Source organism: Amblyomma mixtum, chromosome 6 (genome assembly GCF_055824585.1).
Source record: "Amblyomma mixtum isolate Tamu chromosome 6, ASM5582458v1, whole genome shotgun sequence".
Taxonomy (NCBI): Eukaryota; Metazoa; Arthropoda; class Arachnida; order Ixodida; family Ixodidae; genus Amblyomma; species Amblyomma mixtum.
In genome coordinates this window covers 12,190,950-12,212,585 of record NC_143017.1, presented here as the reverse complement: position 1 = coordinate 12,212,585, position 21,636 = coordinate 12,190,950, and the positions used below count along the sequence as shown (strand labels likewise).

At 45.6% G+C, this 21,636-nt stretch overlaps 1 protein-coding gene across 1 annotated transcript; it reads right to left on the bottom strand.

The window, feature by feature from the left end:
* Positions 1-769: 769 nt before the first annotated feature.
* Positions 770-18,849, bottom strand: LOC149338228 (uncharacterized). The gene is made up of 10 exons (XM_089550721.1): positions 18,823-18,849; positions 15,731-15,962; positions 15,346-15,417; positions 13,249-13,341; positions 6,825-6,917; positions 5,810-5,902; positions 5,061-5,114; positions 2,911-2,966; positions 1,455-1,677; positions 770-882 (listed from the first exon to the last, which is right to left on the bottom strand). Exons 1-10 carry the CDS (start codon positions 18,847-18,849, stop codon positions 770-772), a joined length of 1,056 nt encoding a protein of 351 aa, XP_089406847.1.
* Positions 18,850-21,636: the final 2,787 nt, after the last annotated feature.

The window sequence follows — 21,636 nt, the reverse complement described above, 5'->3', positions numbered from 1 at the left end:
AAAACAGCCCAAATCGCCAGCCTATATGTCAAAGATACAAGTAAAATGCTGGCCCGCCTGTTTCTCAAGCAAGAAATACAGGTTTACCGCACATTGCCAACCCTTAGACGTTTCATGCCTCAACCAAAAGACCGTGCACCGAGCAATCATCTGTCATCGTCTACAAAAAAAACCCTGTGCTGACTCTCCTACCAGCTACATAAGCATAGAAACAATTTTCGCAACTAAGACTGATAGCGAATGCAATCGTAGAGCATTCTGAGGAGCTGAACCACTGCATTACCTTTGAGCATGTCAGGGTTAACACCAAACCCAACTTATTCAGGGACAGCTTATGCTGGCACATATAAAACGCCTTCTGAAATGTGAATTAATCAGTAGTATATGTACCTGACCTGAGCGACATTGCAAAGCCCACAAAAAAAGGGGGTATGCGGTGCACAGGCCTTCAAAAAGATGGCTAAAACCAAATAATATTGGGTTGTATAGTAAAAGCGTTGGCAAAAGTACTGGCAGTATGTTCAGCTCCAATATTAAGTGGGTAATGAAAAGGTGTTGGGTGAGGTATGCATTGACGTAGATGTTTGGAGAACCCCACAGAGCACTCCAAGGACATAGTAAAGGTCAGAAACAGCCAAAACCAGAAAACACGAGAGGAAACCAACCTGGACAGAGGACCTGTTGTTCCTGAAGAGGACAACAGGGGCTCTGGAGCCCGGGGAATTCTGCAGAAGCTAGTTGGAAAACCCCTGGTATGAATCTTACTTCATTAGCGCCGCAGATCAGCACACTTTTGTGCCAAGTATCTCACAAGCTGCTTGTGGCGTTTCCCAACTTCCTCGTCTGGGCACCCTTTTTCCTTGAGGAAGTGAGCAAAGGCAGCTAAACAAAAAAAAAATGCAAGTAAATGACAAACCTCAATGCTGAAGACACATTCCAGCCTATGGGCATAGTATTTATGGCAGCATTTAGCCTACTTGTTATTTAGACAGTAGTGGCTGCACCACGAGTGGAAATAAACATACATTTATATTCCATACTTAGAATGACCAGGAATGTACGTGAAACAAAAGTTCAAACCAGAGTACCTGCAATAAATTTGTTACACCTGATAGGCTAGGAAATTGAGCTTCAATATAATAATGTACACCAGCCAACAAATTAAAAGCGAGCAGGATATCATAGAAATATTAGCTAAAAGAAAAAAAAAATAGACGAGGTGAAATAATTTCACACAGCATTCATTATACCAAAGAAGTGACAATAAAGTGCACTAGTATCCCAGCGGTATGAACTGAAATGTGATCATTTCCCTGCTCCAGTCTCAGCACTCCTGTTTTGGGTTGTTTGACACTGACTGCTTTTATGCTACATGTTTTATGCCTAAAATGTTCATCATGTTACAGCGTTTTAACAAAAACAAAGAAGCATAAAAGACTGCTGCATCTACTCACACGACATTCCCATCAGCTTCATGGGCGAAAGAGGCGGGAACACTGTCGTCTTGCCCTGGGAAATGTCTCTATTGCTCTGCCTTCCAAAAACGCTGCGTTTTGCAAGCACCTCTGCGCCCCACAAGGCAACAGCAAGGCGCTTGCAAAATGCAGCGTCTGTGGTCTGCATCATGAGTGCTGCCCACACTTCTGTATTCACGTGTATGCCGTTCCCAAGCTGCACCTGCATATTGTTTCAAATGACACCAAAAACGAAAAGGACAAAATAAACATTTGCTTAAACACTAACGGCACTTAGTTGGTCGAAGTAATTTTATAGAAGCCACAAGTACTGCTGCATACCATACAATATTCAAAATTAGAGGCTTAAAATTACTTGCACAGTTTCATTTAGAATACCCATCAACAATACACATCCCATCCACCTTGCTAATGCGCTTGAGGGAGTTGAAACAAGGCCAGAGGATTGAAATGCTTGAGTTACTCGCACGTTACCAATTTTTAAAAATCATAACCGGATATACCCCACCTCAATCTGCCATCTCACTAAGAATTTACCATAAATACTATTCGACATTTTGTTAGGAAGCATACCTTTTTGGAGGGACCCTGGTCTTACATTTTTTTATTTACTGCAGGATTATGATGAAAATTTCCTTGTTTGTGTAGTTTTTGTGCTCATTTCAAATATGTTTATATTTTCCCTAAACAATTAATTTTTTTAGGATACTGGGGATTTCACGTTCTTTGTTTGGAGGTGATTTTTCTGTCATACTACAAGTGTTATACTGAAGATTAATTACAATATCCTAGAACAGAGAGTCCAATCAGCAAAAATGAATGTTCTAGACTAATTTTAACTAAAGTTAGAGCAGTTCATACTATGGAGAAAAAATTTCAGCCACTCGGACACACCAGAAAAAAAATTTGTCAACAGTATGAATTGCTGCAACTTTAGTTAAAATTAGTCAAGAACATTCATTTTTGCTGATTGCATAGTTTGTTCTATAATATTGTAATATATAAATTGTCAGTATAGCACTTGTAGTTTGAGAGAAAAGTCACCTCCAAGCAAAGAACATGAAATACCGAATATCTTAAAAAAATGATGGTTTATGGAAAATATATGCATATTTGAAATCACCACAAAAAACTACACAAACAAGGCAGTTTTCACCATAATCCTGCAGAAAATAAAAAAAAAATTGTTTAAGACCAGGGTCCTCCCCTTAAGCATTAGCTGCACGCTCATCATGCTCCACTATAAAAACAATTCTAACTTGCATGCCCCCCTTCAATACCACATCTTCAAACGTAATTCTTTCTGAAGTGTTTGCTAGCCACGTTGCCCAATTACTGCCTCCTACCTGTTATACTCAATACACGTCAGGGGTTGGCTTACATTTGGAATCAGCTTATACATAAGAGTACGTGGCAAACAAAATTGCACAATAACCTGACTATCTTCACCAGGGGTCCCAAAGCTGCTTTCCAGTACAGGTACTCCAAGAGCTGAGGAAAAGAATGTTAAATTCCTGCTTTACACAAGGTATTTTACGGCAACCAAACATAAGGAAACAGTGCAAGCCCCATACACAACTGTCAACAGTCCTCTCATGACCGCTCCTCCATATTATGCTTACTCGTGTTGATTTTATGATGCCAGAAACTTACAGCTCTGAGTGCCAATCTTGAAGGGTTTAAAACAAGATTTGTGTTTCCTAAGCAACATCCTTTGTTTCTTAATACGTAACGACTTGGTACCCTTCCACGGGATATCATGGCTAAGACTGCTATTCAGTGCCACTATACTATCCATCTTCCTTTGTGAAAGCAGTGCATTACCTCTCAAATGTGCTCCTCTGTCCTGCCTTTCCAAATCTGTGTAAGAGCTCACCATTATATTGTCACTACACCACACCTTGCCTCGCAGCTCAAAATTCTACAGCACACTGTTGGAATAAGTGCACTATATAAAGTCTCATCCTAGATCTTGTAATGAAATTCTCATTTTTGCATCTCAATGAAAGGATTTAACAACTCTTTGAATATTCCTGCCTGCAAATCTAACTAATAGTTTTCTCCTGCTACTCCTAGTAAGCACTTGCCACAGCTTCCTCCCACCTGCCTCGCAGCACACTATAATTCATATTTATTATATTATTAATTGCTCATTTAGCATTGTTCCAGACCTTCCTGACCACATTGCCATCATTATTAGTTGTCACTACCGAGGTTTTGAACACTTAAGTAGTCAAAAACACTTAAAAGAACCAGTTGTATGCAATACCCATTTACTTAAAATTTACCTAAAAACAATCTACCGCAGCAATTTCTGTTCAAAATCATAGCTGTGGCACTGAGAGCAACCAAAACAACTCTTTTGAAATAGAAATGAGCAGAATGTAGTTGTTTAAATGAATATTTCTCAAACCGATGCACCTAGTGGCAGCCTGGGAAAACTCTCACAATACAGGATGTGACCTCAGATTTACCCGCTGCAGGCTTTCACCTGCACTACAGACAGTACGAGCTGCGCCATCTCACGCCCACCAGAGGAACCAGCAGGTGGGGCTGCCTGAAGTGCCAACTGCCAACCCAGCTTCCCTACAGGAGTGCTGAGGGTAGGTGTGACGTCATGTCCGCCAGATCGCAAGCCGGTGCTCGAGTGTGGCCTGATCACTCAAAAAATTGGCAATGGTTTAGCTCCGGCTAAACCTAGTTATGTTGCGAACGCAACAGCTGCATGGGCTACGCTTACGATTGTTGGATATTGTGATTAGATATTGTTAGCTTGGTGTTTTAATTTCTCCGCTCTTCTGCGCCGCTGAGCAGCGGCCAGGCTCTCCTTCTCCATAGTCGGTCAGTTCTGTTTGTGCGCTCCTAGCTACTATATATCGACCACACACACACACCTTTCTCCGCACAACCAACGGAGAGAGTGATGCGCAGCCGCCGCCGGCTGTGGTTATGACTTCATTTCTCCGGCACCAGCGGAGCGCAGCCGCAACAGCAGCTCTGACACACCAGCTGCTGCCTCTGATGTCACACGGGCTCCTCGCGCATGCGCAGCTTGGCTCACGCTGTGCGACGCAAAATGACTTGACTAGCATAGTGTTGCTTCCGCACAAAAACACCCAAAATGAGCCATCCACTCAAAAATAACTGGAATGTTGACAGCATACTTGGGTAATCATACCTAATAAAAATTTAGCACTTTCTCAATATTTCCAATTTTCATTCAGTATCCCTTTAGAGGTGAGGTGTACTCAGAAGATTCTGAGCTCATCCTTTCACCTTGCGAAGTCGATCTACATACTCCGAGCATTGTTAGACAGTTCAAATTATTGCCCTGTGCGGCTGATTTCCCTATTATAAAAAATCCAGCACTTAAAATTTACATCAGTGCCAATGAAGGTTGCAGGCCTACAAGGACAATTAGTGTAAGCTGTGTGCAAGATGGGCAAAGGCATCTCAAATGGAAGTAGACAGTGCGGTGCCCGGGGACAGAGGCAGCGTTAACAGAAAGACTACTGCCGCCAAATGCTACGTGCAGGATTCAGCTACTGAACAGGGACATAGTTCAGGCACTCAAGGTGTACGTACTTTTAGACACACGAGCAGCAGGCTTTTTTTGTGTCCTTCTTTCTACACGTTGGGCTGGAAAAAAAAAGTATTTCCATGAGAACTTTAGAAGCAGCAATAGCAGCTAGCAGAATAGTCTAGCTGATCGGCTAGCTGACCAGAACTTCTAAAAAAAATACCAAAGGGCCCTCAGGAGTGCTCACATGCAGTGAAAGTGAAAGCAGTGTGTTATCATGAGCATTCGACTCCAACACACTCAGAAATGAAAAAGAGATGCGTTTCCCAACAACGCTGATTAGACAAACTGCATTTGGCCACCGCTCCCTGCTGTGATAATCGGGGTGCGGGCCTTGTCAGGAGGTATGCACTGACTACCTCCTTTAGCCTCACCTCGAGGGCTTATTGTATCTAATAAGGCCAAAAAAACTGCTACTACTACTACTACTACTACTACTACTACTACTACTACTACTAGTACTACTACTACTAAACCCACCAATGTCCGAGTGATTTTCTGTGCAATCTGTGAGTACATGTACTAACACAAGCCGCAGGATTTTCTTGTGACTTTAAAATGTGCTCATAATTATCAAACCCCGGTAAAATGTGCCAAAAATTGGGATAATACATTGCCTTGCAATGCATTTGTGGCTGTACACAATTCAGCTTCTGGGAATTTAGCCTCTGTGGATCCTTTGTCCACAATCAGTGTAAACAACATGCATGCACACACACACGTGTTGGCAAAAACAATGGTCAAACGGACTTACCTTCTGCAGTAGTGCCCGCAGCAATCACTGGGTTGACCGGCAGGTTTGAGACCACTGGTATGCTACAGCCTGTCACGGGTGTGGCTGTGGCCACTGAGTGAAAAGAAATAAGTGAGCAGCACTCACAGTAGCGAAAAGGCAAGGAAAGATTACTACTAATTTAAAAGTTGTCTAAACACAAACGCCCATTTTTCCATATTTGCAAATGAACCCCCCCCCCCCCCCTACACTGCTGACTACCATATTTACACAATTGTAGGTCGACCTAGTATTTGAAAATACAAAGTGCAAGGGGGAAGGGGGTCAACTTACAATCAGAACCAAAGCATGGCACAATAAATAAAGGCGACAAACGAGAAACCAGGGATGGTACAGAATGCTTGCATTTTCGCTACGCTGCTCCAGCCATTAAATTTGAGACAAGGTGCATCAGCAAGGAATCCTGCAAGAAAAAACAGTACACGTGCAAAGTTTACAATGCTATTTGGCGCAGCTGAGTTACTGCGCTGTGCCACTGAGGGCTCAGAAACATGCCGTCGCACTCCTCTTGGTGCTGGCCTTGAGCAATTTCATGGTGTGGCCATTTGCGAAGTGCAGGATTTTGCTGGACAGTGTTAGAACATGCTGTGGGACCTCAGCTATCCTAACAACGCCATACAGGGGTGCCTGCGACGCCACATTCCTACTTGGTGCCCAGAAACCGAAACCGAAAATGGTTAATGTTTAAATGTGATAAATTATTTACTGTGAATAGTATATGAATCTTTGAGCACGTATGGTGCTTCCTAGAGCAATATGAATCGTTTGAAACAAAGAACACGCAAGCCAAAAATTTGCTGTGTCCACCCCTTTAACGAGAAATTACAGTATGTCATATCTGATGCCAACCATGCAGCTTATAAATTTTTACCAAGGTTTCTAGGCTTGTAGTGCTGTAAAAGCATCATGCAGTGCACATATTAAACACAAGGGCTAGACACAAGTGCGGCAGCACATGGCAGTCAAGTAGGCTCACCGTGTGCAGGTGCATCCAGAGCCATGACTTCGCTGGTCCCTAGGCTTGTTTCCACTGGCAGATGGCAGCTTGTCACAGAAGTGGCAGTGTCCACTGATGGAGCAGAAGCATATTTGCAGGCGGTGAGACCAGCTCTTGCAAGGGTCTGTGGCCACTAAAGCCGCACATGACTTTGCAAGGAATGTGCGATGACCTTCTTTTAATATATGTTCTTTGACAGGTCATGGTTATACTGTCAGACGTTGCGAAAAATCACAGGTCTTCAGAAGTCAGAATGATCTCTTTCTCCGCAACTACATGGCTGCAGAGCCACTGCTTCAGCATGCACGAAGGGGAAGCCTCCAGAGCTCGAGCAGAACACAAGTGGCTAACAAGCAGGCTAAGCAGACATAACCTTCGTGTGAACAGCAATAAATTTGGCCACCAGCACCACAGGCTCAATGAAAGATCATTTAAAGTGACCCTAAAAGAAAATACTAAGTTCGGCTAAACTGATAAATAACTGTCTTGCATATATCTGTTCTTGTGCACATAAATCGTGCCTAGAGTACATAACCTGAGTACATATATTGTTACAGGTTCTATTTACAAATACTATTTACAAGGCAGGTCGAGAAGAGCCTGGTGCGCCGGCGGCAGGATACTGAACTTTCTCTTCTTCTTCCAGCCGCCGCACGTCTTCTTTGTTCCTCAGAGCCCATGCGCAGCACGTGACATTTCCCCGTTCGCAGACGAAGCCCTCTGGGCCAGTCAATCAATCGGGGTCCCGAGAGTGGAATGGCTTCAGCTGTGCGACATACACGACCTGGGTTGTCCTTGAGCGGCGTCCTTGCGTTGATTGGAGAGAGATGACATAGTTGAGGTCATTGAGGCGAGCAACAACGATGAACGGGCCTGTGCAGTGGGATAGCAGCTTTACTGATAAACCACGCTTGCGTAGGGGCGTCCACAACCATACAACGTCACCGGGCAGGTAGGAGACATCCTTGCGCTGGCGGTCATAACGCTGCTTAGAGCGATGCTGTCATGCCAAGGTGCGTATCCGGGCAATCCGACGGGCTTCTTCAGCGCGACATAGAGTGTTGGCAATAGAAAGCTCGGTGTCGAGAGAGAAAGGTAAGATGCTGTCGAGGGAGCTTCGAGGCGGACGGGCATAAAGAAGGAAGAATGGGTTGTAACCAGTTATTTCATGCCTCGACGTGTTATAGGCGTATGTAATGAAGGGAAGCACGTCGTCCCAGTTTTTATGGCGGGAATCGACATACATGGCCAGCATGGTCGTGAGTGTCCGACTGGTACGTTCAACCAGTCCATTAGTCTGGGGGTGGTACGGCGTCGAGTGGCGAAAATGGCATGAACTAAGACGCAGAAGCTCTTCCACAACGTCTGCCGTAAACTGGCGACCGCGGTCACTGATAACAACTCGAGGAGGTCCATGCCGGAGGATGACAGCACGAAGAAGGAAGAGCGAGACCTCAGCAGCGGTGGCGCAAGGTAGGGCGGCGGTCTCACAGTAACGGGTGAGGTGATCAACGCACACTATAATCCAGCGGTTACCGTTGGACGAGCGGGGAAACGGGCCGAGCAGATCGAGTCCAACTTGTTCATATGGCGTGCTTGGAGGTGGCACAGGATGCAGGCGTCCAGGCGAAGAAGTCGTGGGAAGCTTTAACCGCTGACACTGCACGCAGGTGGCCACGTAGCGCTGAACCATGTGACGCATTTTTGGCCAGTAAAAACGTTCTTTGATGCGGTTAAGGGTCCTGGCAAACCTCAAGTGCCCAGCCGTGACGTCATCGTGCATTGCCTGCAGAACAGAGGAGTACAGAGTAGCCGGAACGGCGAGGAGAAAGCGCGCACCTCCAGGCGAGTAATTCGTTCTATAGAGTAAACCGTCGCGAATGCAGAGAGGGCTTGCGGATGTCGGGTCACGGGCTTCGGCAAAAAGCGGCGCCAAGTGCTGATCCTTGCGTTGTTCCGTCTGGAAAGTGCCAAGATCTGGAAACTCTTGGGAAACGGCAGCGAGATAGTCCTCGAAGTTTTCATCATCGGAAGTAGTAACCGTGAGCGGCAGCCGCGAGAGGCAGTCTGCGTCGGCGTGTTGGCGGCCACTTTCGTAAGACATTTTGAAGTTAAGCTCTTGGAGGCGTAACGCCCAGCGGGCCAACCGACCTCAGGGGTCGCGTAGATTGACCAGCCAGCACAGAGAGTGATGGTCTGTGACGACTGTAAAAGCACGTCCATAAAGGTACGCGAAACCGTTGTACGCCAAAAACAACGGCGAGACATTCTTGCTCTGTTACTACAGTGTAATTGCGTTCTGACTTGCTGAGGGTGCGACTTGCATAAACGACAACGTGTTGATTGCCCTCATGGCGTTGGATAAGCACAGCACCCACGCCGATGCCGCTGGCGTCAGTGTGGAGTTCAGTCGGCGCAGTCGGGCAGAAATGACGCAATATTGGCCGAGAGGTGAGGAGAAACTTGAGCTGCCGAAACGCGGAGTCGCATTCGGGAGTCCAGTGGAAAGGGGTGTCTTTCTGCAGGAGACTTGTAAGCGGGTAGGCTAAATCAGAAAACTTGGGAACGAAACGCCGAAAATATGAGCAAAGTCCTAGGAAACTCCTGAGCTCTTTCACTGATTTGGGTTCTTTGACACTGCTTACAGCTTCAACCTTCTGCGGGTCGGGTCTGACGCCATCATTGTCAACGAGATGACCAAGCACAGTAATTTGGCGTTCACCGAAGCGACACTTCTTCGAGTTCAGCACGAGGCCTGCTCTCTCTATGCAGTCTAGGAGGACAATGGCTAAGCGGCTGTTATGTTCGGCGAAGGTCCTACCAAAAATAACAACATCGTCCAGATAACACCTGCAAACTTGCCACTTCAGGCCACGTAAAAGCGTATCCATAAATCGTTCAAAAGTGGCAGAAGCATTGCAAAGGCCGAAAGGCATAACATTAAATTCATACAACCCGTCAGGTGTCACGAATGCTATCTTCTCTTTGTCTTGCGGGTGCATCGGGATCTGCCAGTACCCGGACCGTAGATCCACTGAGGAAAAGTAGGAGGCTGAATGGAGGCAGTCAATGGCATCATCAACGCGTGGGAGCGGATAAACATCCTTCTTTGTGACAGTGTTAAGCCGGCGGTAGTCGACACAAAATCGCCAAGTGCCATCTTTCTTTTTGACAAGGATCACTGGAGCAGCCCACGGGCTTGAAGATTCCTGAATGATGCCGCGGTGCAACGTGTCACGGACTTGTTCATCGATTATCTGACGTTCGGAAGGCGAGACGCGGTATGGCTGCTGTCGAATCGGCTGTGCAGATCCAGTATTGATCATGTGATGGGTGCGGGAAGCTGGAATCGGCGGTGGTTGGTCGCGACCAAAGTCAAACACGTCCGCATGCTTCATAAGAACGGCCACTAGTACCTGGCGGTCGCTAGTGGGTAGGGATTTGTTGACCATGGCTAGGAATTGAGAGTCGCTCAGATCGCGGCGTCTAGTTGGACGAGACACGTTGTCAGTGATCGCGGCAACTGGTACAGGAAAACGTTCATCAAAGCCAGCAAGTTTTAAACCACATGGCAATACTGCAGGTTCGTTGGAATGATTGACAGTCCAAAGAGTGGCATGGCCCTTGTCACATGGACGACGCTGCGGGGTACTAGCAGACTTTTCTTTGCACAGTTAAGGGAACAAGGTTCCACCACAGCATCGAAGACATCAGAAATCGTGCTCGAGGACGCAACGGGAACGAATATGGCAGACATTGCTGGAACGACGGTATCTTCAGAGACAGAAAACACTTCGGCAACCACTGGCGAGTCTTCTGTGAGAGCTGACCGAAGGCCAGGACTTAACGATATGCCACCACTGCGGAAGTCGAGAGTAGCGCCGCACTGGTGCAAAAAGTCAATACCGAGGATGATGTCATGCGTAGAACGAGGGAGCACTGTGAATTCAGTTCGGAACATGTGGCCAGCGATCACTACATTCACAAAACAAATACCAATCGGAAACAATGATTCTCCCCCTACACCCCGGAATATAACAGCACGATTCAAACCGAACATTATTTTACAACCCAGACGGTTCTTGAAAGTTGAACTTATCACTGACACCGTGGCACCAGTGTCCACTAAGGCCATGACGCAAATACCGTCCACTAAAACTTCAAGGCGTTTCCTTAACATAACAATGGGCAGAGGAATTGGCACTATCAATGATCCGGCGACCGCACCTCCATTGGCCGCACACGCTAGTTTCCCGGGGACGGTGGGGAACGACGTTTGGGAGAAGGCGAGCGGCGAGAGCGGTGCGGAGGTGGAGTCAGACTTCGGTCAGAGGCAGGGGAGCCGTTCCGTGGTGGCGCGAGATATGTGACCGATCATACCACAACGGTAACAAAGTGGTGGGTCGGGGGGGCACTCGGGATAACACTCCTCGTAGCCAGTGTCGAAACGACCATCGTACTCCGGCTGCCGCAGGTGGCGTTGCGGACGAGCTGGCGCCCTGGGGCCGGGGCGGGTGATCCGGGGAGCGCCGTTCGGACGTGCGTCGGCTGCCTTGGGCATTTGCACGGGCAGCGGTGGCAATCCGGCGATTCTTCGGCTGCAGCGGTTGCCAGAGGGGTCCGTGGTGATCGACCCCGCACCTCCACCACATTGTTACAGGTTCTATTTACAAATACTATTTACAGGGCAGGTCGAGAAGAGCCTGGTGCGCCGGCGGCAGGATACTGAACTTTCTCTTCTTCTTCCAGCCGCCGCACGTCTTCTTTGTTCCTCAGAGCCCATGCGCAGCACGTGACAATATGGTCGTGTACTCAGGTTCCTGCTCGATATAGCAGGTGAAGCCACGTCAAAGGAGGTTTTCTTGCCATGCTGCAGCCATGTACTTTCTCTACCTTCTGCAGATCATGTGCTGTTTCAGCAATGGATGGCATCTTGTCATCATGATACTAATTTCTGTGTAAGGCTGTTGTCATCTGCAGTACTTTTTGAAACCACACACACAACAAATTTTGCTTGTCTCTCATGTTGCATACTCGTTTGTTAGGAAATGCACTATGAATTTATGTGAACCACTCACACGCATGTATGCACCTGAAGGAATACACACTCTGACCTAGCAGGCAATGCTCCCCACCGATACACATTTTCACCAAGATTTCCTCAAGGTACGGTAATTCGACTCTGCTGCAAGGCATGCACCCTTCGTGCATCATATTAGGAACAAGGGACTCACAGACTTTAGAGACATTGTAAATGAGTCGCCTGTGTGATCAAGGCAGATGCGGTTACAAACAAGCTAAGTAGCAGGGCGCCAACTCCTAACTTTGTCTGCAATGCCATTAAGCTTTTTCTCCATTCACTGAATGTAAACATGCGAACGGGCCAGCAAAAGAGGGCAGATTCAGGCTGCGCCAAACTCAAAACCCAACTGGCTGTCAGCTGAAGGCCGTTGTCATACACAGCAACACCAATGGCACGAGCTCTCAGAAGCATCTCGCATTCAGTAAGACTCAAAACGGTGAAGCCTAAACCAATTTCTTTGGTCATACTTGCACCATGCATTTGAGCGAGGAATCCTTCGCTGAAAGCACCTCAGTTGGTGATGGAGTTGCAGAGCATTTGCTTACAAAGCGCATTCTTTTCATTTTTTCCTACCTCTGCAATGGTACTTCTGGCCTTCAGAAGCGGCATCTCCAACTAGCCGAAGAGTTCTGATGAATTCCTGTACTCAAGACAACGTGACAAGTATGTTTCCGGTTGACAAGCTACATCATTTAAAGGGTCACTCAATGTGGAAATATTTCATTAACAATTCTCTCCGCAAAGCAGCAACGTTGACATGCAAGAAAAGCATTGGTAATATTCCCAAGATGGTACAGGCTAGCCTAACTTGGTATCATTCGTCGGAGTCCCATCAAACATAAATACCAACGGGCAGCTTTAGACTTGTGAATCGGCTTCTACTGCCGCTTAGTCGTATAAAGGATCATTCTCTCCACATGCCACACACAACTGTGACAACGCATGGCAGTTGAGCAGGCTCACCGTGCAGAGGCTCACTGTTCGCAGGCGTGGCCAAGGACACTGCTTGCTTGGACACCAGACTTATTTCACCAGGCAGGTGGAAGCTTGCAATGGCTGGGCTGGTGTCCACTGATCGACATGAAGCAGCAACGTTGACATGCAAGAAAAGCATTGGTAATATTCCCAAGATGATACAGGCTAGCCTAACTTGGTATTCTTCGTCGGAGTCCCATCAAACTTAAATACCAACGGGCAGCTTTAAACTTGCGAATCGGCTTCTACTGCCGCTTAGTCGTATAAAGGATCATTCTCTCCACATGCCACACACAATTGTGACAACGCATGGCAGTTGAGCAGGCTGACCGTGCAGAGGCTCACTGTTCGCAGGCGTGCCCAAGGACACTGCTTGCTTGGACACCAGGCTTATTTCACCAGGCAGGTGGAAGCTTGCAATGGCTGGGCTGGTGTCCACTGATCGACATGAAACATTTTTACGGAGGGGTGAGAGTAGCTCTTGCAGGAGCCTGGAGCCATTAAAAATGCTCACAACTTTGCGAGGCATGTGCTACGAGATAATTTTAATATTTGCTCTTTTACAAACCATGATTATAGTGCCAAATTTTACCAATCTCACTCAGACCTCAAGATGTGAAAATGACCTCATTTTTTCTGCAAGTCTAAAGCCCATAAAACCAAAATAAGCATAAATACACAATAGTAAGCTTTTTGTTACACCTGAAAAATTTGTGAATGAACGGCCTCAACAGCCAAAAGAGCAATTGGATTTAAGCTACGCCCAAACTGGTGTTTGTACCTCATATCTAGTTCTAACTCACAGTTGCAATACATGGAACACGAAGAAACGAAAATGACACAAAATAGACAGGACGGAGTGCACAGGACGATTACACTCACTCATATGCATATTTCGTTGTTCGTGCCATTTATGTTTAATGTCTCATAAACATCAATTTGAATTGGATATAAAGGCCTCTGACGCACAAATGCATCCCTGCAGAATAGTGAAAGTTAACATTTTTGTGATAACTTGCACTGCTAGTCTTGATATTTTCACACAACGTAAAGTGCAGCTTTGCACCACAATGACAAGTGTTGACAGGAAGCCAAATATTTTGAGGAAATATAGCTTTGCACACACTGCACTCCATTTCATACACAGCTGTCAATGCAGCCATGGCTGCGGTGCCTGTTTGCGCTCCTTGTCCACATTGTAACGTAGTACGCTAAAAAAACAGTAATCAATTGAAAATTGAACGATTTTTCAGCATTGTAGTAGACCGACATTAGTTTTCTTTTACAAAAAGATTGCTTTTTCCTTCATGTTCTCTACAACAAGCGCCTTATTTTCCTGGTTTTCTTCGGCTCCTCCTGTATTAGGTTTTCGCAGCTAGGCCAGACGGTCAGTTGTTTGCTTTGGTTTTTGAGTCTGGAATTGGTGGCGCTAACTCTTACTCACTTGTTTTCTTTGCCCACAGTCACTCCAAAAACATTTTCTGCCCACCTCTTTTCCAAGCTGAAGTCTCCAAACATTTAGAAAATGTGCGAGCTGGTAACTGTCAACGTGCACGCTAGCAGAGGGGAGCGCTTCCCTGAGAAGACTGTGTGTGAAGTTCTCACAATTTTGGGGTGAAATGACTGAGCGCTCGTACAATTCCGAGGTTCAAAAAAGGTCTCTCTGGCGGAATAAAATATCACTTCCCGAATCAGACTCCCCTGACTTCAAAGCCAATCAGCTCATACACACCCCAATCAATGCCGCGTAGTTGCCAGCCATGGCTCCTCCAAATAATCAACACCACACTGAAATCAATCACCCTAGAATTAAGGACCCACCATGTGCAGCATGCAAAAAAGTTACTGCCCAAGAACCGCACTTCTCAGTCACTTCTGTTGTCAACACACTTAGAAACAAGTAAACAGCACTGTGTTTTTCAATGCAGTCATTCCAGCTTGATGAAAAACAGGCAGTTATGTATTGCTTGCAGTTAGACTTCCCATCTAGTGATTCTTTACACAAAAAAGAAAAAATAAAAAAACTGCCAGGCTGAGTGAAACCTCAGACTCTCATAAAATGAACAAACAGGCCCGCGCTTCGTACCATTGAGCCACGGTGCAAGGTGGAGTGATACATTGCCTTTCTTTCTTTGCAGCAGACTACTTCCACACCTTTGGAAGCTTTGACTGCTATATATGAAGTGGAGTATGGGCTCCTAGCATCTAAGAAACATTACAAAAGAATTCCACATCATGCAGCAGCGGTGAAAACAAAATAAGCAATCCTATCACACTGACCTTTTCTAACACAGAACAATGACAAGAACAATGCACGTTCTGTTCAGTAAGCCAAGTTTCAATATGCTAAGTTTACGTTTAAGACTTGTTTCATTGCGTGTTTAAGCAGACGGATGAATAAGCAGCCTGTATAAATTACTGAAAAGCAGTCAGTCGTCTTACAGAGTAATGAGTCAGTTCCCATGGGATCTTGAATTTCAACACCAGCCGCCTCTACAGTGGCAGGCACCATTTCTGCAAACAGAACAACAGATTTATTGCATACAATCAAGTAGCAAAAGGTGCCAATGAAGTTGCTTAGGCAATTAGTAAAGTGGTTCCAGCTTTTGTTCTTACTGTCACATCATTTGGGCAGCATGCGCATTTTGATTGTGCTGTGTCATCTTAAAATTACACACTGGTTTACAAGTAGTAAAACATAACAAAACAAAGAATGCCCTTGAAAGACAAGCTACTCAGCTAATTTATTTAGAAAGCACAACCACTAAGATGACTATGCAAACAAATGGCAAATGATAGTCCAGAATAAAAAAATGGTTAAGCATACCAGCTCTGAATATTTTCATCAGCATTGCTTCCTGCAGCTGCCGGTTCAGTTTTATAACTGAGTCCGTTTCCACCTTCTGCCGCCGAAGTTTGTCCTCAAGGGACTTGACCTTGCTCTCCAAAAGCCGAACCTTTTCTTCTAGGTCCTCGACTTGGGGAGAGACTTTAGGGAAGAGGAGCTCTTCCTCGACCGCTCGATGAGCAAAGCCTGCAGCTTGCTTGTCTGCCTTTGCCTAAACCACAACCAGGCACACATTTTTCACTACACATAGAAACAGGACATCACACTGTCCAGTGCATATTACAATACCCAGAAGCATCATCTTAAATCTCCCAAAGGAAGCCAAGTAAGTGCCTTTAGAGATGAGCATTAAACATCCGTTTCATCTATATATCTCGAACAGGTTAACACAGAAAAAACTGCAAAGTTTTGGGAAGCGCTAGGAAACGCCACAACAAGATGACACAAACAAAATAAAGCGCATGATGCGTGTCGTGTTGTTCTGGTGGTTGCTAGCGCTTCCCAAAACTTCGCATTGATGCACCCACTAGCCCCTAAAGTAGCTCTTTTGATATGATAAAAAGCAAAGCTCAGCAGAGGCCCTCTCTGTCCTAGCTATATGCCAAAAAAATGGAGGAAGTCGTATGCTTTCGCAAGCACTACTGGGAGCCTTTGGCCGACGGCACAGCCACTAGTAACGCTTGCTGCAGCAGCGTCATCTGCTGCACTGTCTGCTGTGCATGCGCAAGCATGCTGAGATGGTGGCCAAAGTAAAGGGGGAGAGAGCCTTCACATCCGGATTCAAAAACGTAACGTAACCGCCCCTCCCAGGTTCTTTCCTTCCTCCACAGGTTAACACGAATGTTTTGCCACACTGTGTCCCAGCCGCTGCGGCCGAATTTCGATAGAGGCGAAATTCTAGAGGCCCATGTACTGTGTGATGTTAGTGGACGGTAAAGAACCCCAGGTGGTTGAAGTTTTCGGAGCCCTTCACTACGGCGTCCTTCATAGCCTCAGTCGCTTTGGGACGTTAAACACTAATAAATTAAACCAAACCAAAGTTTTTACGTCTTGAAGCCTGGAAAAGCAGTAATTTTTCGTCATACGGGTGATAAGAATGTCCTATTACGCTCTCGGCGTCCATTTTCTGAGTCAATTTACTGTTCATGGCGGTTTATCGTTCAAAGCGACTGAGGCTATGTAGGGCGCCATAGTGAAAGTCTGGAAATTTCCACCACCCGGGGTTCTTTAACGCGGCAGGGATCAAAACCGCGTCTTTCAAGTGAGCAGCCGAGCGCAATAACCACTGAACTATCGCTGCGGCCCATGTCTTATTGAGTGATCAGCTGTATACTATAGAACAATCGATGTCGTTTTCGTGGTCTACTTATATATACCTCTACCCTTTTACCTTCAATGTTTTCAATATTATTGTTTGTGGCGCATTGAAGCTCTCTTCGAACGAATATTCAACGGTTGATCGGAGAAAAAAAAGGCAGGGGCAGACAGCGACAGCCCTACGTGTAGACACACACTGGCAGAAACATCCACTGCCACGCCAAAGAGAATGGTACTTGCGAGCTTTTAAGTGTCAACGCTTTCAGGGGGAGGGGAGCTCACGAGCCCTTCACGGGCTGGTGGGCCAGTCGACTTCCGTCAGCAGCAGCGACGCGTGATGGAGAGCATGTTTTTGAGCGCGAACACGTTTGTAGTCGTCGGCCCTTCTCTCTGAGCTACGACCGCCACTGCAGACACGGCAGAGGGCCCTTCGACCGGCGTGCGCCTGGCATGACCGTTGCAACTGTGTTTTCCGAGTGCACCGCTTCGCTTGTCTGGCGCCGTCCGCGCGCGCACCCCGTCCGGGCGCATGAGCTCATGACAGATCCATATCAAAGACGTTCATGTTCAAACTTCGTTTCCTTTTGGTTTTGAGTGGTTTAACATCGCAAACGACTCAGGCTCTGAGAGACGCCGGAGTGAATTGTCCTTGAAATTGCGACGATCTTTAACTTGCACTGACATAGCATAGTACACGCTCGTCTGTAATTTCGCTTCCATTGAAATTCCGTCACCGCGGCTGGAATCGAACCAGTGTCTTTCGGGTCAGCAGCCAAATACATAACCACTGAGCCACCGCGGTACTTTACATTCAAACTTCACATTTTGCAGAGGGCGTCAAGAACAATGACATGCAGTGCCTAATCAATTAGATGTCCGGAAAAACTCCGCACAGCCGTCAGTCCTTTTCTAAGCGTGCAAGTTGCTAAGCTTTGCAAACACATGGCATCATGTCTTAAATATAATCGTCTTATTATGCAAGCATCCGCCACGAATTAAGTTTCTGCAGCCGCTGCTACCACCGCAGTTGGAACGAAGCCGGCATAATCCACTAAACCAAGGACAGAATTCATTATGTTGGCGCCAGGCCTATGCTAAGAATCGTGATGGACTCTGATACCATCATCACTATGGTGACCAGCATTCATAATGGTGCCAATAATCTGCTGCTATAGTCAACAAGAACACACTGTTTTTCCGCTACAGCTACCGATATATTAAAAATCTTTCGCTGTAGCCTCTAAACAACTGTTATATTTCCCCTATAGTGCTAGGTGCAAATTCCGATTGGGTTTGACCGTTTTGACATACAAGCAAAGAAATCTCCGTTGCACGAATATCCTTGTCCTGTAGCCATGTTTTTACGAGCAAAGTCCCGCTAGTTAAAAAAAAAAGACAGGTTTTGACCGCAAGAAAAATCGTTACTTTTATTTTTTTCGAAAACACCTTTCCTAGGCCTGGGTTGTGCATGGTTGGATAAAGTGACGGTGAGAAGAGTGATCACGAAGTTTTTTTGAAAGTTGCTTTCTAGTTGCGGTTCTGATCTATTCAAAACAAAAGCATACGTGCAGAAGATGACAGGGTTGTGCAGCTCCCCTCCGATACCGTGTGCGTCTCCGAAGTTGTCCCCGTTGCTCTGCTGGGCATCCCCTGGTTAAGCTCCCTGCCTTTCCGTCCTCCTGCTTCTCTCTCTCTCTCTCTTGCCAGAGACTCTGCCATGTACTGTGCGAATCATAGCAGGCGTTTACACCAACCTTGTTTACAGCCTTTGTCACGGCCATTTGGATCGCTTTAATATTGCGAAAACTGACTCCTCTTGACTCTCGGCAACCGGAAACAGTCTGCCGGAGCAAGGTCAGGACCATAGGGGGGAATGGTCGCCAAATTCTGCTTGGCCTGGAATTCCCGTACGAACAGAGAACTGAGGCTAAGAGTGTTCTCGGTGGGCAGCTGCCAGGTATCTGCGATCTCCTTTCGCGCTCGAAGGACAGTTGTTTTCTAACTCTGGAGTATATCCACGTAGGAGGACAAAGTTGATTGTATGCCGTTGCAGTACGAATACTTTGTGAACCTCTCAAGCGTTAGAAAAGATAATTAGCATTGATTTAACTCTCGACTTCCTGATTCTCGCCTTCTTGAGGCGGGGGTACTTTGAGGTGTGCCATTCGAAGCTGAGACGCTGCGTGTCAGCGTTATAGTGGAGTAGTCATGTTTCGTCGGAGTTAATGACACTGTCCAAAAAATAGGGTTCAGTTTGCACGCGTTCCAAAAGTTCGCTCACGACCACCGCTTGGTTGTTTTTGTGGTCATCAGCAAACAATTTGATGACCACGATTTGATGAAGTAACAGAGTTATAATAGGGAAACTTGCATTCATGAGCGTTCTTATTACAGAAACATAATTGGTTGTGGGGAGAAATTCTAGAGGCCCGTGCACTGTGCGATGTTAGTGCACGTTAACCCATTAGGGACCAAGAAAAATCTAACAGAGGGATTTTCTTCATTTTTAGCGCATAATACTCTCATATAAAGAAAAAAAGAATGCTGAAATTTCGTCACGATTGCTTTATTCCTTCCAGAGGTTACACAGGCGTACTTTTTATAGTACACTGGGTCTTCCCCATAGCACATGTGGCTACTTCACTGCATTCCTATTGGTGGCGTGAATGTTGTTATTATGTCTGCGATTTTTACGCAGAGTGCTATAACACTTCTTGCAGGCCCTCATGAATATTTTCTGGCTATACTGGCACCGCAGTTATCGTACTTTGCACGGAAAGGTTTCTCCTTTTCAAAGAAGCATCAGATACGTTTGAGCCAGAGTGTCTTCGAACCGCTGGTTACTGCATGTCAAGGTGTAGATAATAATGAGTAATGTTCTTACCAAAGCAAAAATAGTCAGCAGCAGGCTCGTCTCTAGCAATTTGGGAGATTGTTCAGGCTTTCACAATTGCAAAGTTGAGCTTTGGTGTCAACAACCGCTATCACTTTTTGTCCCTGATGCTGATATACTGGCAGTAGATGGCTTGATGCGAATGGTCAACACCTGCCATACCACTGTTGTAAAAGGAAAGGAGTTTTGGCTTTAAAAAAAATCTGTTTTTCTTGTGCTATAGGCAACCACCACTCTACAAAACACGTTGGCTCACTGCTGTTATAGTTGCAAGCCATATTTACTATACTGTTGATCGTAGACTTCAATAAAAGCATGTAACCTATATTACTGAAGCAAGAATCGATGTTTCATGGCTGCTTCTATTTCATCGCTTTCTTTGGCCCGAGTGGACACTTCCTAAACCCATTTTGGCGAATGGTTCCTCTAGCCCTAAATTCCTCCCAGTGGAGCGTTACAAGAATGTCTTGAGAGGTAAAAAAATTTAAGAAAAAAGATGAAATGGTCACTAAGCGTTGAAATCACCTCAGGTGACGACAGGACAACACGCGCTTCCAAAAGTTTCATTTCTGAACTCAAGTACTTTCCGCAGACGGTGTGAATGGCATAACAGCAACTGCCTGCTCTGCAGAACATTCAGTTCTTATAACCAAACTTTATTACAACCAATTAAAATCATACCATCATCATACTGAAGACCGCTAGCGGCAAGTACAGCAGCCTCCGAGGCCTTGCTGAACAGAAAAAGTGATTTTTTCCCACAAATTGGAAGGAACCATAAGATCTATGAACTGGAATAAATAGGCGCCGTTCTGCACACAGGAAGACCCAGTGTACTATAGAAAGTACAGCTGTATATAAATCATTGCAGAACAAAACACGCCAAAGTTGCGGGACATTCAAAGCATCCGTTGTTTACTTTCGTGTTTCGTGCTGCTCTATACTTGAAACTAGCGTAATATGTGCATAAATGCGGCCGTGAGAAAATTATAATCAAGCAACTACCGGTGCAGTTCGTGGGAAACAAACATCCTGAAATTTCACCACGGAAAGCTGACATACTGAGCAGAGGAAGTGCGCCAAATTAGTTAAGGGTGGTTGGCCAATCCCCTGTTGACAAAAGCATGCCCTACTTGAAAAGAAAATTCCAGTCTTTGGTGGCGAAATTATTAAAAAATTAACTGTACTTTTAAAAGTACGCTGGGCGCTAATGGGTTAAAGAACCCCAGGTAGTCGAAATTTCCGGAGCCCTCCACTACGGCGTCTCTCATAGCCTTAGTCGTTTTGGGACGTTAAACCCTATAAACCATAAACCATAATTGGTTGTGTCCCATCCCTTAGCGAAAAAGTGGATGTGCTTAAAATGCATTTCAAATATATGGTATTAATTTCATATTTATTTCGCATTTTTTTGTCCCTATGCTTAAACTGCAATGCGAATGCTTTCTAAGTATGCTACGAATAATATATTGAACGGTCTTTAAAATACGTGAAATGTGCATTTTTGCCCGCTTAGCATATTTGTAATGCATTATAAATATACTAAAAATACAAATTAAATACATTAGATTACATTAGAAATAAACAAAAAATATACATATACTTAAAATTATGTTCACTTTGGCTTAAGAAATGTGGACTTCGACAAATGATACGGGTTAATGCTTCAACTTGA